The following is a 17,891-nucleotide window of genomic DNA, read 5'->3' as shown; positions in this document are numbered from 1 at the left end:
ACAACAAAGGATTCCATTTTTTCTTTGGTTATATGACATTCCTTAAAAAGTAGTATTTATAATATTATTTTTAAGTACACTGTAGCATAGAAGAGTAATATATTTCGGTAACACTTCACAATAAGGTTCATTAGTTAACATTAGTTAACTACTTCAGACCTAAGAATGAACAATAGTTCTACAGCAGTTATTAATCTTAGTTAATATTACTTTCAACCTTTACTAATGTATAAAAAGTTTTGTTCGCAGTTAATGCACTGTGAACTAACATGAAAAAAAAAAAATGAACAACTGTACAATATTTATTCATCTTTGTTAATAAAAATAATGAATGTATTGTTCATTCATGTTAGTTAATACATCAATGAATATTAACAAATTACACATTATTGTAAAGTGTTACCTATATTTCTGTCAATTTCTTCAAGTTAAACCAAATTTTTATGGTGGTGGTTTGTACTGTGCATTTGATGGTATTTTTTTTTTCAAACAAAAGGCTAAAAAGCTTGTGAAGTGACTCTCAGAGCATCTCTGGAGATAAAGTTTAAGTCCTCAAATATTAAGGCAGCAGATGCTGAAAATACAGTAAGCTTCATAATATTTACTGCAATATGATATTGTTCATCACCCAGCCCCACATCAAACTGCACTTAAAAGTCATTGTACTTTATTAATGTGAATATTCAAGGAATATGCAGTGTTAACTAAGGCGATAGTCAAAACCAGAAAAGTTTTCCCATTGCGTTTTAAAAAGTTTCACGTAAACAAGTTTTTAAAACGATTCTCGTTTACACATATTGCCAAAAACAATGTATTATGCATGCCAGGCCAGTAGCTGGCGTGCTGTTTGTTTGCGCTTGCTTTTAAAATCAACACATACTGTGCATGTGTACATACCTAACACATACTACACACGTGCATGATGTCACCATTTTCAAAGATTCCTGTATTGGGTGTCTACACGGAAACAGTAACGTGGCTTTTTCAAAAACTTGAGCTTTGAAACCCATTTGCAAAGTTATGTGTTTTCAGCCCCCAAAATGCTGTTGCTGTGTAAACGAACAGGCAAAACAGATAAAAAAGTCCTGTTTTCGGCTGAAAACATTGTAAATGGCCCCTAAATAAGAGGAAACCTCTTTAGACCTGAATTTGGAGTTCAGAAATAAACAGTTTCTGTTTAAACAAATATACCATGTCATCATCAACTAAAAGTCTTGTATGACTTCACTTTTCTTGACAAAATCCTTCACCTAAACAGCATATACAAGTCTACAGGGACTTACTTTAGACTCAGAGGAGGTGTCTGCTGAGGAGGTGTCAGACAGGGATTTGAGTGAGGTAGATGATGGCAGGCCTCGGCCCTCGCTGTTGCTCCTCTTGTCGGTGTCGGGTTTAGGGAGGCCGTTGGATGGAGCAGGAGTGCTGCTGCGGGACTGAGGCTGAGGTATGGGCTTCTTCACTTTCTTAAAGGGCTCCTCGATCAGTGTGGGTCCACTGGGTGGCTTGGGTGGGGCATGGGAGTTCCCCGTACCATTAGACATCTTCGGCGATTGGACCCCTGAACAGTTCCTAGCTACTGGAATACCGAGACCTCCATCCACAGACTGGATTTTTCTCAGCTGAGCTGGATCAAGCTTCTGAAGAAGGAAAAATAACAGATTTTTTTTAAATGTAAAGGTACCCAACAAATGAAAAGAAGCCACCCATATCTATGACCATATGACTATGATGCATTTTCTAAAATATGAACCTGAAGTGTGCTGTGACTTATATTCCAAAGTGACTGTGTTGCAGGAGAGAGACAGATGAGGCCATAAATTTGGATTAAGCCATATGTCAGATTTGTATTGTTCTGAGAGCTGGTCATGTCTCGTGTTTTGTTTATTATTTATAATTCAACCTTTAATGTAAATCTGTATGATTTGTTCAGTAAAAATAAGCAGCAATTCCTTTGTTTTTATTCATATCATATCTCCAGATCACGTCAGACGTTCTTACCTTTGTAACCTGTGGTGAAGACAAAGGTCCATTGAGTGTGCTCTTCTTCAGCTGCTCCGGTGTCATATTAGTTCTCCCAGAGTGCACTATGTTCTGCTTTGTATTTGAAGCATCTGTGTTTTTCTTTTCAGGGATCCTACCACAGAAAATAAGTAATTTTGTAAAAATGAGGCATCTCTACTGGCTACTGCAATATGAAGAGTAGATGAAAGAGCATGAATAATACCTCAGGTAAAAGAGGACATAGGCCTGCTGATTAAGGACAACCTTGATGTTACTGGAATGCACCATGGAGTCGTTCATCTGGTACCACTGTCCATTACTGGCCTATGAAAGGACATGCGTCACAATCACAATGTTTTTGCTTTAACTGGGGACTTCTGGACTATCCAAAGGTTTTATGCTCATATTAAAATACCAATGTAATCTGAGGTCATTTTAGTAAAGATAGTAGCAGTTTGGAGATGCAGTATCTACAATGAGCTGTTCTAATTTGCACTGGTATGGAAGGAGGAAGAACGTTAAATTATTGGCAGTAAGTTTTTATGTCTTTGGCATTTTATGCCTAAGGGGGTGGGATCGGGAAAGGTCTACCAGCTGGGATTCGAACTCGGGATGCCGCAACAGCACTATATGTCAGCACGCTAACCACGAGGCTATAGGCGACTTGCTGCGCTTTTCAAACCGAAGTGCACACATTGAGGCGATCAGCTCATGATCCAGTGTTTTCTGTGCCTCAGAATGGCCCCGTTCACAGTGAATGAATGCAGTTAACTTGTTTATTGCATGGGCTGTGAGTTTAGCGCGCATTTGGGAACTCGACAGCCACCAGTTAGGCTTTATTTTTGTGGCAGATGATTACAGCATTTTACTAGATTTGTAGTAAAACACATTATTGTGAGCCTGTTTTCACTGAAGCTGGAGTTTTCCTTTCAAAATAAGTGCTCTACTGCCATTTCGGTGAAAATAAAAGCTTAAGTGCAGTATGAATTGCTGACAGCTAGTGGTTTAAATTTAGTCCAAATTCAAAATATCTCTTTCAAGTGCAGATATTAGGAAAGAAGCAATGTAATTTCTAGGGCTGCCCCCTAATAGTCAACTAACAATTAGTCAAACAAAAATTTATTAGTTTTACTGATTTATTTATTTTAAATTCACACGAAGTAGCAAAGTCACACAGCCACGGACAGATCGTTGATGGCTGATCTATGTGGTAATACAGTACATCGCGTAGGACATCCAAATGCACATCTATCATTCATCAACCTCAAATATGGCTTTTCATCTGAAATATGTAAGTAGTAGCAACTTTACATGGCCACTGAATCTAATGTTAACTTAGAACTGCACTATTGAAGTCTCTGTGTGGAAGTGAATAGCAGCATGCGCCAGTGCAGACTTGCTCTTAAAATACCTGTAAAAAATCTGTAAAGACCCTACGTTTATTTGTGTGCACTTGGAATAACAACAAAGCATTGTGTTTTTGTAAAATAATGAAAGCAAACAGGATGAGCTTTCCGCCAGGCTCTGTGAACTTGAGTGCAAAACTTTGAAACTCTGTGCCTCACAGACACGAAAAATATATCTGTAGAATGTCTACCTTCAAATTAACCAATTTAAATGGAAACAATACTCTGACTATGAAATCCACATGAAACATGCAAACAGGTGCATCACTACTGCAGAGATGACGAGTCAGTGTCTCCGACTTCATGTCTTAAGCCAACAACAAAAAAAAGCACTTATCAATAAATTATTAATCTTAATGTAGTCTCCTTGCTGGTTTTCCCTGACACATTCATAATTATTATATCTGCCAGCGCACTGTAGCAAGCTTTATGTATGCGCTTGAGCACTTACTAGGCTAATTAAAGGCTTATTATTATGATTTAAATGGTTTATTAATAAACATGCAACTAATAGTCAACTAATGCTTAAAATGAACAACTACCAGCTGACCAGAAAAATCTTTATTCAAGGGCATCCCAAGTAATTTCCCCACTTTAGTGTAAAGAAAAAATAATATACCTATGAAACATTAATTTTCATTTAAATTGTTTTACAATGTATGGCTATTACTCTCGTGGTTTTTATTATTATTATTGTTTGGCTTCCTAAAACACCAGTGTGAATGTAATTTAGACTAAGACAGCACACCACAAATAAAAAGAGGGTTGAGTCCCCTTTAAAGTTCAGGTACAAGTCAATTTACTGACTTTCTGACTTAAGTTTTCTTAGTGAAGAATATGGGTTGGAGGTCTTATTTTAAATTTCATTTGTCTTTTTTTTTTAATATTGCAATAAATGTTGTATCATGGACGTCCCATTGCGATATTATTGTATCATAAGATTTTGATATCACATACCTAATTATTATACAAAAGACTTGCTCACTGCTGCGACTGGCCAATCAGAATAAAGTGTTACAGAGAGTAATAATCAAAATAGCAAAAGAACTCTGGTTTTCATGCTTTTTGGGACATGTACCAGCAGAAGTACCATGGTAAACCAAGGGAATACACTTTATCACTAAAACATGGTACCACCACAGTACTTGTAAGAAATTATCCAATCAGATCCCAATTAGCTAAACATTGTTTAACTTGGGCATATACTACAGACATTACAATTAACTGCTTTTAAAAACAAAATGCACCTGAAATGTATAAATAAATGGGTTTTGTTTAAAACCCATGGTGTTGGCGCTCACCTTGACGTAGCAGTAGTAGTGTCCAGCATGGCAGCTGTACCCAGAATGCACAAGGACAGCATAGAGGCCATACATCACTGGATCGCCCGTGCTCTGGGACATGTACGGACGAATGTTCAGGAACTCTGGGTAGCCAACGTCCTTTAAAAAAAAAAAACAAAACAAAACAAAAAAACACATCAATCAATAGGTTGATCACAGAATAAAAGCCTGTTTGCATGTCAGTGGTGTGTATGAGCTGATACCTTGGTAATTTTTCCTCCACTGAAGTTGGCGAAACGTTTAAGTGACAGTGTCAGCACATTTGACGTTCTGTGAACTGTGAACTTCTTAGTCGCTGGAACTTTCTTTTTGCATCTAAAGCAAGAAAAGAATATGATGAACAGCTGTGATTCTGAAGATGCGAATGTGGTATGAGTGCTTCTGGGTGGTTGTTTAATGGATCAAGAACTTGACTGGATGAGTAAGTTTTGACGATACTGTATAAACTTGTAAGAAAGAGCCTCGGTTATGGATGTACAACTCACTTGGCACACATGTAGGCATTCTCGCCACTCAAAACATCAGACTTGACAAATAGTTCCAGAGCACGAACGATGTTAGCCGCTTGCTGAAATGGAAAGAGAGAGACTTAATGTTATTCAGAGCAGATTTCAGTCTGGGACAAAAGACATCCATCATCCTGACGTGACTGAACCACAGGCCTTTGAAAAACGAATTCAGAATCTCACCCGAATCTCCAGGGCGATGTCCAGGTATGGGTCATACGTATCCGACACGCTTTTACAAATAGAGCACTTCACTGCAAAAACAGAGAACAGAGAATATAAAGATACAGATCCATACATCATATGCTACCATTCAAAGTTTGGGTCAGTCAGATTTTTATTGCAAAAATGTGCACTTTTATTTAGAAAGAATGCATTAAATTTAACCACCACCAACAACAACAAAAAAGAGATATTCATGATGGCATAAACAATTTATATTTCAAATAAATACTGTTCTTTTGTAAATAGGATTATTTTGGTAAACAAAGTTCAAAAGAACAGCGTTTATTTGAAATATAAATAGTTTATCCTATATTTTATATTTACTATTTTAAAATATATTAAAATAGAAATTTGTTATTTTAAATCTCTCAAAATATTACTGCTTTTATTGCATTTCTGATCAAATAAAAGCAGCCTTTAAAAAAAAAAATAAATAAAAGAAAAAAAAAAAAATATATATATATTATATGGTGTATCTTTCTATTATCTATCTATCTATTAAATATGTAAACCTGGACCAAAATCATTAGGATATTAATTAAAGATTAAAGAATTAAAGGTTTGTACATTTCCAACCATAAATATATCAAATCTTAATTTTTAATTAGTAATATGCACTGTTAAAAACCTTTTTTTTTTTTTTTTAAATATGTTTGTAATATTTTGATTATATTTTGTGCACCCTCAAATTCCAGATTTTTAAATAGTTGTATTTCATCAAGTATTGTCCTATAACAAACCATACATCAATTGAAAGCTTATTTATTCAGCTTTCAGATGATGTATAAATCTCAAAAAATAAACCCTTATGACTGGTTTTGTGGTCCAGGGTCACATATAGATATCACCTCTCAATCATAATCAAAATTAACAAAACAATGATAAAAACACATATTCAAAACGTTTAATGCTTAATTTTCTAGAGCCAGTGAATCAACCCACTTTTATTAGGTAACATACTCTTGGATCTCAAGGCATCACAATTATATTTGAAATTGATGTAATGTCTTTGCTTACCTCTAGACCTCAGATAACCCCCAAAAATCTGGTGGACCAACGTGGTGGCCTGTGTCTGTCTGTCTAGTCTGTGAACAGAAGGACTCATCATTCCTCTGATCCATTAAAACAAAATCTTGGGGTTTCTGCAGCAAGTTAGTTATGGTTATGGTCTTACTTGGGATATCCATTCAAACAAGCTTTCTGCATGGCATCAATGGTGTAACGCAGAAACTCGTGCGCATCCTCTTGACTCCCAAACCGAAAATGGCGAGCAATTTCTAAAGGATATGAAAAAAAGCCAAAGGTTATTTTAGAGGATAATTGAGGAAAGGAAAAGAGAAATAGAAAACTGAAGTGAAAATGATCAAAAACGACACTCCCGAGAGTATCTGGAACACAATCTCATGACTCAACACTTAGTCACAGGCTACCACAGTAGTCATCAGCAGAACTTCCTATAACCAGTAAGTCACCTCTTAGCTTAAAGCCATTTGGCAGTGCCGCACATTTGCTTGAACAAACTTGGTTTAGCTAATAGAAGTAGGTCTTACTTTTGAGATCTCGGATGAACGATACAGGCTTGATGGCGTTGCCTGTGTTGGCAAAGGCTTGGATGATATGATTTTGCATTACACAAATCATGCAGAATCCAGATTGGTGACCTAAAGGAGACAAAAGTGAGATTTTACATCAGCATTCATAAGAAACTCACAAACCAACTACCTCTATGAAGTTAACATGTTTTAAACCAAGCATACTCTAAAACAGCGGTTCTCAACCAGGGGCCTGAGACGCAAACTTAGAAAACTTCAAGTATGCTTAGCCAAAATAGTTCAAAATCATGACATACAGTGCCTTGCAAAAGTTTTCATACCCCCTTTTTTAACGTTTTATGTTGCAGTCTTAGAGTTTTAAATAATTTTTTTCCACATCAATTTTCTCTTCATACACTGTAATGAAAAAGCACTTCACAATTTTTTTTAAAAGTACAACACTGAAAATAAGTACATCGCATAAGTATTCATACTTCTAACTCAGTACTTGATTGAAGCACCTTTACAGCCTCAAGTCTTTTTGGTTATGATGCGACAAGCTTTGCACATCTGTATTTGGCAATTATCTGCCATTCTTCTCCTCACCTCTTCACCTCTAAAACTCTGTCAGCTTTGATCAGGGCAGGCAGCCACTTTCAGGTATCTTCAAGAATATTTAATTGCGTTCAAGCCAAGACTCAAGGACATTCACAGAGTGGTCTATAAGCCAGTCTTGCTGTGTACTTAGGGTCACTGTCCCGTTGGAAGATGAACCTTCTGCCCAGTCTGAGGTTCTGAATGCTCTAGACTGGGTTTTCATTAAAGTTCTCTCTATATTTTGGTGCATTGAGCGTTCTTTCTCCTCTGACAAGTCCCTCAGTCCCTGCCGCTGAAAAAGAGCCCCACAGCATGAGGCTGCTATCAGCACACTTTACTGTTGAGATGGTACTCTTAAGGTGATGAGCAGTGTCAGGTTTCCTCCAAACATGATACCTGGAATTCAGGTTCATCAGACCAGAGAATCTTGTTTCTCACACTCTGAGGGTCCTTTAGGTGTTTTTTTTTTTTTTGGAAATTCCAAGCGTGTTTTTATGCGTCTTCACTGAGGAGAGGTTTGAGTTTCGCAAGATTGGTGGAGTGTTGTTTGTCCTTCTGCAGGTTTCTTCTATCTGAGAGTGACCATCAGCTTCTTGGTCAGCACTCTAGCCAAGACCCTTTTCCATCAATTGCTCAGTTTGGCCAGGAGGTCAGCTCTAGGAAGAGTCCTAGTTGTTTCAAGCATCTTCCATATAAATAATGGAGGCTACACGCTTCTGTGAACCTTCAACGCAGCAGAATTTTTTAAACTCTTCCCCAGAACTGTGCCTTGACGCAAGCCTGTTTCTGAGCTGTATAGGCAGTTATTTTATCCTAAGGGCTTGGTTTTTGCTCTCATATGCATTTTCAGCTGTTAGACCTTTTCTGAGAGGTGTATGCCTTTACAAATCATACTCACTCAAACGAATTTGCCACAGTTTAACTCCACTAGAAGTGTAGTAACATCTATAAGCAACAGGAGTGCTCCTGGGCTAAATTCCAAGTGTCCCAGAAAAGGGTATGAATACTTACGCAATGGAATCATTTCAGTTTTTTATTTCTAATAAATTTGCAAAGTTATTACAAACCTGTTTTGTGCTTTGTCATTATGGTGTATGGAGTGTAGGCTGATGTGGAAAAAAGTAAATTAAATCAGTTTAACATAAAGCTGCAACATAAAATGTGAAAAAAAATAATACTTTCTCAAGGCACTGTAATGTCTTGGTTTAATTTGTTCTTTCAACAACTGTCATCTTTATTTAAGACCCAGAGTTCCCACAAGTCTCTGGAAACCAGGTTACTGTATGTGAGAGGATTTAAGGATGTGATTTCCAGACACGGAAATGTCATCTTGATTCTAGAATAAATGTGAATGTTTCTAGTTATGTAAATGTATGAGTTTTTTTTTATTATTGTTTATTAATCATTCTAAAATGCCTACATTTTGGCCTCAGGGTCAAAAAGATTGAGAACCACTGCTCTAAACAAGAACTTGAACGCAATTTGCATGCTACGTTTCACCACATTAACCCATTAACTGTTGGCTTTTAACACGCTGTTCAAGCATTCGCATCTGAGTATGTTTCTGGCCTAACGAGATTTAGTGAAGCTCTTTGCTTACAGGATCGGCTGTGCTCCTTTGAGAGCAGGTAGCTGGCCAATGGTGGGGTGTAGGTGAGACACTGCACAGTGGAGTTGAGGAAGCAGGTGTTGCCCAGGTTGTGGAGGCCGGCTCCAACCCGATACACCCGTTCCCACTTCATGGACAGCTTGTTCCCAGGGAAGAGCATCTTCTGCGGTGCAGGGATCCCATCGCTTTGCCCCACGCTCAGGCTTTCTGAGACTGTCGGAAAAGACAAGACCAGTTTATTAAGAGAGAAATACTTATTACTTGCATTTTAAATCGTATAAAGACTAAATATCAAAACTATGTGCACATGGGATTTGGTTCATAATTAAGGTGTGACAGCATTTAACATTGTCCTGCAAATTTTTAAAGACTAAATCCAGTCATTTCAATAGGAATACACTTGATCGGCAATTTAATGCAACCAACAACCAAAGGTAATTTCACCAAATTACAAATTGAAGGTTATAAATGAAATTACAAATGAAGGCGTGTTAGCCTGAGTTTGTGAAAACTGGCCTGATTTTACTAACAAAAACAAAAAAGTACTGTTAAATATTACTACTGTTTTAGCACTATCTATTGTTTTTGTTTGTTTTTTAACACCATGCCAGCTATTTTAATGGTGAAAACTACACTTGAGTTATTAAAATTTCTGACAAAAACGAAACATTTAATTTTTAAGGATAATCTATCTTAAATATGAATTAACTTCATTAGAAGATTTTTTTTTCAAGGGTATCAAATGAATAAAACTAGTTTTCCAGAGGAGCACAACATTCTCAGCCTGAATCTAATGACATAAAAACTCTTGATTGTTAATTTTAATGACATTTATGAAAATACAAATCCTTATTGACAATTATAAACTCAAAAAAAAAAAGTTAATGAAAAACATCCCTGAGAAATGTACTGCAACAGTGGGCTTCAGGTCTGTAAGCCTCAAGACGTGCTGGTGATCTTACTTTGTCTCTTAATCTGAGCAGGTTCAGTCGGTCTCTGTGCCGATGCTCCGTCGTTCTTGGGATTCAGGATCACATATTTCGTCTTGAGGGTCTCCAGCTGGTAGCTGAAGCCTTTGCTGGCAGGTTCAAACTCGATTTTCTGTAAAAGCACTTTCTTAGCGTTTGAAGCCAACAACTTGTTCAGGTCGCCCTCATCGCTGGAGTCCTTGCGGCCCGGCTTCAGGGCCTCTTTGAGCTTGTCAACTATCGGCATTATGTGTCACTGATGAAGAAAAACAAAGATTAAAGAACAATGATTAGTTAGCCAGAAGTTTCAGTATTACTTGTAATAAACCAATGATTTCCAATTCCTCAGAGCAAGTATAACATCCATCCACAGCAACAAATGGGACATATCTAACCAGCTCGTTGACAAGTAACCTATTCTAGAATAACAGCTTCAAGTTTACACCAACTTATCATGAAACTGGCAAACCGAGCAAGCCACAATTTGATAAACATGAGCTTGTACAGCTGCTCAAACCAATCAAGACACCAGGAACAACACAAAGCACCATTCAGTCAAAAACCACAAGGCTGCATTAGCAGTGCTTTCACAAGCCTTGACTAAAGCTACATGAAATGTAACATCTAAGCACTGCGTCTGAACTAAATCCAATAGGTGAACAGTTAGAACGTGGCAGTTGTGATGTTGCATAACAGATACAGCACTGCTACTAGGGAAAAGTGCACACCTATCATATATTGCTGTGACTGCGTTTGAGGAAAAACTGAATTTGATGCAACAGAAACAAACAGAGCATCCAAATGGTTTAGAATGTATCTTGCATCAATGCATGCATTGCATAATAATCACAGCAATAAATGCACTACAGCAGATTAAATACAATTATATACATACACACATTTATTCTTTTTTCAATTACTTTAAAATTTATTTTATAAAAATAATTATAAAAACCACCACACTGTTTAAATCGCTCCGATACTGGCATTTTTCGTCAGATCGGGGTAATCCGATACTATGCGTATACTACGCTGTTATTGTTGAGCCCCATAAAAACAACAAACACATCATTAAGCACTATAAAGTTTCCGTGCACTATATTTCAAGAGCTAACATGTACTGACAAAAAAAACTGTTAATTCACAGGACTCCAGTCTATCAATTCACATCATGTGAAGAGAAAAGCTGCGCATTTGTAAGAAACAAATACGTCATAAAAGAATTAATTTACTCCCAAAATGAAACTTTCCTAATAATTTACTCACCCCCATGTCATCCAAGATGTTCTGGCCTTTCTTTCTTAAGTTGGTTTTTAAGGAAAACATTCCAGGACTTTTCTTTATATAATGAACTTCAATGGTAGCCATGGGTTGAAGGTCCAAATTGCAGTTTCAATGCAGCCTCAAAGGGCTCTACATGATCCCAGCCAAGAAATAAGGGTCTTATCTAGCAAAACCATCTGTCATTTTCCCAGAAAACTGCAAAAATATATACTTTTTAACCACAAATGCTGATCTTACAGTAGCTCGACCTCACACATTACATAATCACGCACGTGCGACGTAGGTGCACCGCCTCAGTGCTTTCAAAGCAAATGTTACAAAAGAGTAAAACAATGACGTTGGACAGTTTTGAAGTTGGAGGTGAACATGACATGTTTTTCGCCCTACCCTACCTTTTTGAACTGAAATGCCAAGCTGAAAACGCTAAGCGTGTCGCAGAACTAGTGCAAGACAAGCATTTGTGGTTAAAAATATACAGTTTTTTTTTTTTTTTTAATAAGAAAATGACCAATCATTTCGCTAGATAAGACCTTTATTTCTCAGCTGGAATTGTGTAGAGCCCTTTGAAGCTGCACTGAAACTGCAATTTGGACTTTCAACCCATTGGCCACCACTGAAGTCCACTATATGGAGCAAAATCCTGGAATGTTTTCCTATAAAAAAAAAACAAAAAACGTAATTTCTACATAATTTCTTTGCAGCTGAAGAGCGATCATTCTAGAAGTGAACTTTAAGATGTTTAAACTTCAAACCACTGCTTCTGGCCAAAATATGAGTCAATAAGTCATAAACGTTTCCTCCCTGTTGCTCTCGAACATCAAAATCCATCAACATATTTGTTCAGAACTGTTTTGACTAAATGGTGCCAGGTCTGTGCATATTTCTTTCCTGATACAGACGAGATGACTTTCACTAGAGAAGGCAGTTTTATAGATAGCAGATCTGTATTTTAGCCAGAAGCAACGGTCTGAAGTTAAAACATCTTAATGATGAATTTGTTTCTTACAAACATGCATAAAGTATTAACTGTTGGACTGAAGTGGTGTGGATTACTGTGATGATTTTTTTTTTTTTTTTTTTAAATCAGCTGATTGTACCAATTTACCACAGAGGATCCATTGATGAGAAAGCGATGTCTCCAAATGTGACCCTGGACCACAAAACTAGTCATAAGTGTCAATTTTTTGACAATGAGATTTATACATCATCTGAAAGCTGAATTAGCTTTCCACTTGTGGTATGTTAAAATAGGACAGTATTTGAAAAATCTGGTGTCTGAGGGTGAAAAAAATCATCTAAATATTTAGAAAATTGCCTTTAAAGTTGTCCAAATGAAGTTCTTAGCAATGTGTATTACTAATCAAACATGTATTTTTTTATTTTTATTTTTTTTAAGTTTTGATACATTTATGGTAGGAAATTTACAAAATATTTTTATGGAACATAATCTTTACTTAATATCCTAATGATTTTTGGCATTAAAAAAAAAAATAATAATAATTCTGACCTATACAATGTATGTTTTGGCTATTGCTACAAATACATCCGTGCTACTTATGACTGGTTTTGTGGTCCAGGGTCAGAAATCAGTTATGAAGAAGAAACAAACTCATCTTAGATTACCTGAGGATGAGTAATTTTTTTTTTTTAGCAAACTTTCATTTTTTTTTTTTTCGTTCTTTTTGAATTAAGAACAAAGATATTAAAATTAGAACTGACATAAAACAGCTCCTAGCCTCAAAATATCAATCATAACCCAGTTCTTTTAGAAATAATCACAAAGCATCTCTTCTAGGTGGCTGTAATTCCTTATGCAGACATAAGTCTTATCAGATCTTCAGGACATAAAATATATGATGCACCCGTTGGTGCATTCAGGACACAGAAGAACAGTAAGGCTGAGTTTGGTCCTGCATGGGCTTACTCATCAGGTCTACTGCTGACGTACAGAGCAGAGGAGCAGCAAGCAGGCTGCACATGCATCAAAGCCACAAGGGCAGACTAACCTTCATGTGCGCTTGCGATTAATGGTGACACAGCCCTGCACGAGCTGCGGTCAGCCAAAAGCAGTGATGTAACAACCTGCGCCTGTGTGCAGCGTGTGTGCATTAAGACATTATTTCTCACGGGCATCTCTTCACTGCCAATACTACATGCAAATATTCAACAGCAGACGGTAAAATTAACTGTACTGAGATTCTATTAATGTTATCCACATTTACTTAACTGTGCTCAAGGAAACTACAGTGAAACCTCAAGGATAAATATTACGTTTTAATGCTAGAATGATTTATAACTTAGTATAATAAATACAACATGACTAACATACAAATGAATAATTAACAAGCATATGTCAAAATCAAGAGATGAGGAGAATCAATACAATTAATTTTTAATAACGAAGCTTGTAAATCATTTGACGGTTAAACACACAAACACAAAACACACTCCAGACCAGGAACGCTTCTAGCCTTTCCTCAGTAGGTCTCCCTTCAAAACTTCATATTTTGATACCATTATATGGACATACTTGTCCTTCCCTGCAGCAGAGAGTCATTTACCATCTGTAAGCACAATAAAGAGCCACTTCATTGCTGACAACTGATAGCAGGCATTTGCAAGCTTATGGATATAAGCTCTCATAAAGTATGCTGTTACTACTTCAGTGCAAGAAACCACCACTAAAATTAAAAAATTAAATATCTAAATCATTTAAAATGAAACCAGGTACAAATTAAGACCTTTTTGCAATCCTGTATGACCATTTAGATCAAAAGCATAAATAATCTGGCATTGCTAGTTCGGACTATACAGTCCGACATATATATATATATATATATATATATATATATATATATATATATATATATATATGTGTATATGATGTTAATGACCATATTTAATCAGTCACATGACGACTGATTAAATATGGTCACGAACACCTCCATATTTTTCTGGGGCACAGTGGTATTTCACTGGGGGTCGTGCCCCAGTAAAGAGTGTCCAAACTCCATTAAAAGGATAGCTCGCCTAAAACATTAAAATCCTGTCATTAATTACTCACCCTCATGTCGTTCCAAACTGGTAAGACCTTCGTTCATCTTCAGAAAACAAATTAAGATATTTCTGATGAAATCTGAGAACTTTCTGACCCTGCATAGGCAGCAACGCAACTGAAATATTCCCAGGCCCAGAAACATAGTGGGACATCGATAAAACAGTCCATGTGACATCAGCGGTTCAACTGTAATTTTACAAAGCTACACTTTTTGTGCCCAAAGAAAACAAAAACAACAACTTTATTCAACAAATTTTCTCTCCAAGTCACCCTGTATCTCCATTATGGTGCGTTGCCATCTATGCAGGGTCAGAATGCTCTGGGATTTCATCAAAAATATCTTAATTTGTGTTCTGAAGATGAACAAACGTCTTATTGGTTTGGAACGACATGAGGGTGAGTAATTAATGAACACAATAAATTATCATTTACACCCACTGATCCATAACAGACAACTTATTTAATTTAATAATGTATTCGTGACCCTAGACCACAAAACTAGTCTTTAGTAACACGGATATATTTGTAGCAATAATCCAAAAATACACTGTATGGGTCAAAATTATAATTTGTTCTTTTATGCCAAAAATCATAAGGATATTAAGTAAAGATCATGTTACATGTTTCCAACTGCAAAAATATATAAAACTTAATTTTTGATTAGTAATATGCATTGCTAAGAACTTCATTTGGACAACTTTAAAGGTGATTTTCTCAATATTTTGATCTGCAGATTGCAGATTTTCAAATAGTTGTATCTCAGCCAAATATCTTCCTGTCCTAACAAACCATAAATCAATGGAAATTTATTCAGCTTTCAGTTGATGTATAAATCTCAATTTCAAAAACACTTACCCTTATGACTGATTTTGTGGTCTAGGGTCACAGAATTTAGAAACTATGAAAGCAAGAACACACTATATAGTACAAAACTGCCCATTTGTGTCATTTTGAAAGCCTACGTGAAAAAGAGCGTGGTATTCTTACTGAGCCGTACTTACTAGTAAACTTAAAACTTGAAAACACTACTTTACCGCCATTAGCTATCCATATACATCAATGGTACAGTATCACGCTGACGTAATGGCTAAACTGTATTTCCGGCTAAAACACGTGTCCAAAGGGGACTCATGTCATATGGCACTTAACTAGTAATACTAACCACTATTACGTTTTAGCTGTCGGGTTTCCAGCTTCTACTTTATTAAATGTGCTTACCGTTTCTCTGTGTGTTCAGGTTACAAATGATCAAATGGTGTTTCAGCAACTTCCACAGCGGAATGGCCATTACATGCACGTGCAGCACGCGCCAACCGAAGCCTCAGTGTGCTCTAGATAGGCAGCTGGTTTTTAAGACACGGCCTTAAAAACGTATCATCTACCATAATGCCGTACAATATCCACACGTTTATAAAACGCAAAGTTCAATAATAAAAACTACAAATGATAAAAACCCACTTCACCCTTCTGTGTAAACTAGCTCGGGTGGAGGCCGTCAGCAAATGACATCTGACAGGTTATTTACAGTATTTCTATTAGCTTCACAGTGCACTTATTAGAGATTATTACGATGCAGCTCTTAGAAATTCAGTGCATTTGGAAACCTCTGCTGATCAAGGACATCATGATCAATAACTCTGTTACTTAGCTTTCGGTTGTTTACCACAAGACTGCACTATTACTGTCAATGTAAGTTACAGACAGTGTTTTGCGCTGTTAGTGCCAGAATACGCGACGCAGTCGCTGGTTTAGATCCCATATGAGCTGCTAGTCACACTAGGTACAAGCTAACAAGCTACTTTAGCGTAAACAGTGGCATTTTCATCGACAGCCCCCGCCGTTTCTGCAAAATCGAGTATTCGTTTGTAAAACGTAGCGACGATGATTGCGGCCAGCTGGATGTTTACAGCAGATATAAGAGACTTGACTTCCTGAGCTGAGCCGCCTCACAAAGCGAACGTGGCGTTCATATTGCTGCAATGTGCTCTTAACCCTCATACAGGCGTTTTCTAAAGAACTAAAGCAAATTCGTCCATCATTCGCCTCTTAACGCATGCGAATAACATTACATACGTACCCATCCGTGAATGATCGCGAATCGTTTGATCTGTTTTGATGTTAAGACTATATTCCGCTACGAAGCCTTCATTTTGTTACGTTCTCTCCCCCATGCTGCATTATAAAAGGGCGTGTACACGCGTGATTGACGTGACGGAGCGGCCAATCACTATTGAGCACGGCTCTGACGACACACTTCATTCATAGCTGTAGTGTCCAATCAGAGAACGGAAGTCGATTGCCGTCTAACTTTTAACATGGACCCTTTCAATTCATGCGTTGTTTACACGCGGAATATGCGGACGGAGGGCTGCCTTGCACTGTGTTGGCACAGATTTATAAACTGGGCTCCGTGGACACCGATTGAGTCGCTAGATGGCGCTGGTAAATAGTGGATTGACAAGGTTATAAAAAAACGTTATGCAGATTCTTTTCGGGATTATGTATCTAAATACTGTATACTATACGATGTACAACGTAGATACAAAAACACACAAATTAATAAGGTCATTTTTTTCTTGTACAATGACAATATGTGACCCTGCACTACAAAAACAGTCAGAAGGGTGGATTTATATACATCACCTGAAAGCTGAATAAATAAGTTTTTCATTGATGTGTGGTTTATTATGTAATAAGGAAATATGACAATATTTGGCCGAGATATAACTATTTGAAAATCTGGAATCTGAGGGTGGAAAAAATAAATAAATAAATAAATTGAGAAAATCACTTTTAAAGTTGTCCAGATTAAGTTCTTAGCAATGCATAATACTAATCAAAAATTAAGTTTTGATATATTTACAGTAGGAAAGTTACAAAATATCTTAATGGAACATGATCTTTACTTAAAATCCTAATGATTTTTGGCATTAAAGAAAATTGGACAATTTTGACACATACAATGTATTGCTGGCTATTGCTACTAAATATATAAAATATGCTACTTAAGACTGGTTTTGTGGTCCAGGGTCTCTCTCTCTCACACACACATACACACACACACACACATATGTGTACTTGTTTTTGCTACATTGTGGGGACCAAATGTTCCCACAAGGATAGTAAAACCTGAAATGTAAAAATGTGTCCCCACAATGTCAAAAAAAAAAAAAAAAAAAAATTCAAAATAGTAAATGATGTTTATCTGAAAGTGTAACAATGCAAACGTTTTCTATAAGGGGTAGGTTTAGGGTTAGGGGTTAGACAATATTGTTTAGTCAGTATAAAAGCAATAGAAGTCTACTGAAAGTCCCCACATTCACAAAAACAAACGTGTGTGTGTGTATACTTGTTTTTGCTAC

The 17,891-nt window shown here is 36.7% G+C and overlaps 1 protein-coding gene across 2 annotated transcripts in view; it reads right to left on the bottom strand.

The window, feature by feature from the left end:
- Positions 1-16,742, bottom strand: part of usp36 (ubiquitin specific peptidase 36) — a 32,494-nt gene extending 15,752 nt beyond the window's left edge. For both annotated transcript variants that reach the window (XR_007827317.1, XM_051105128.1), the window contains exons 1-13: positions 16,607-16,742; positions 10,182-10,443; positions 9,211-9,432; positions 7,032-7,142; positions 6,656-6,758; positions 6,499-6,566; positions 5,440-5,510; positions 5,236-5,318; positions 4,954-5,065; positions 4,709-4,849; positions 2,225-2,325; positions 1,999-2,134; positions 1,284-1,637 (exon numbers count right to left, since the gene is read on the bottom strand). Coding sequence is in view for 1 of the 2 variants with exons in the window: in XM_051105128.1 (XP_050961085.1) it covers positions 1,284-1,637; positions 1,999-2,134; positions 2,225-2,325; positions 4,709-4,849; positions 4,954-5,065; positions 5,236-5,318; positions 5,440-5,510; positions 6,499-6,566; positions 6,656-6,758; positions 7,032-7,142; positions 9,211-9,432; positions 10,182-10,434 (1,755 nt within the window). In the remaining variant the exon portion in view is untranslated. The remainder of the gene's footprint in view (positions 1-1,283; positions 1,638-1,998; positions 2,135-2,224; positions 2,326-4,708; positions 4,850-4,953; positions 5,066-5,235; positions 5,319-5,439; positions 5,511-6,498; positions 6,567-6,655; positions 6,759-7,031; positions 7,143-9,210; positions 9,433-10,181; positions 10,444-16,606) is intronic.
- Between the last annotated feature and the right edge of the window lie 1,149 nt (positions 16,743-17,891).

Source organism: Labeo rohita, unplaced genomic scaffold (genome assembly GCF_022985175.1).
Source record: "Labeo rohita strain BAU-BD-2019 unplaced genomic scaffold, IGBB_LRoh.1.0 scaffold_90, whole genome shotgun sequence".
In the NCBI taxonomy this organism is placed as follows: Eukaryota; Metazoa; Chordata; class Actinopteri; order Cypriniformes; family Cyprinidae; genus Labeo; species Labeo rohita.
Note: the sequence above shows the minus strand (reverse complement) of the source record. Positions and strands in the feature narration are given on the sequence as shown.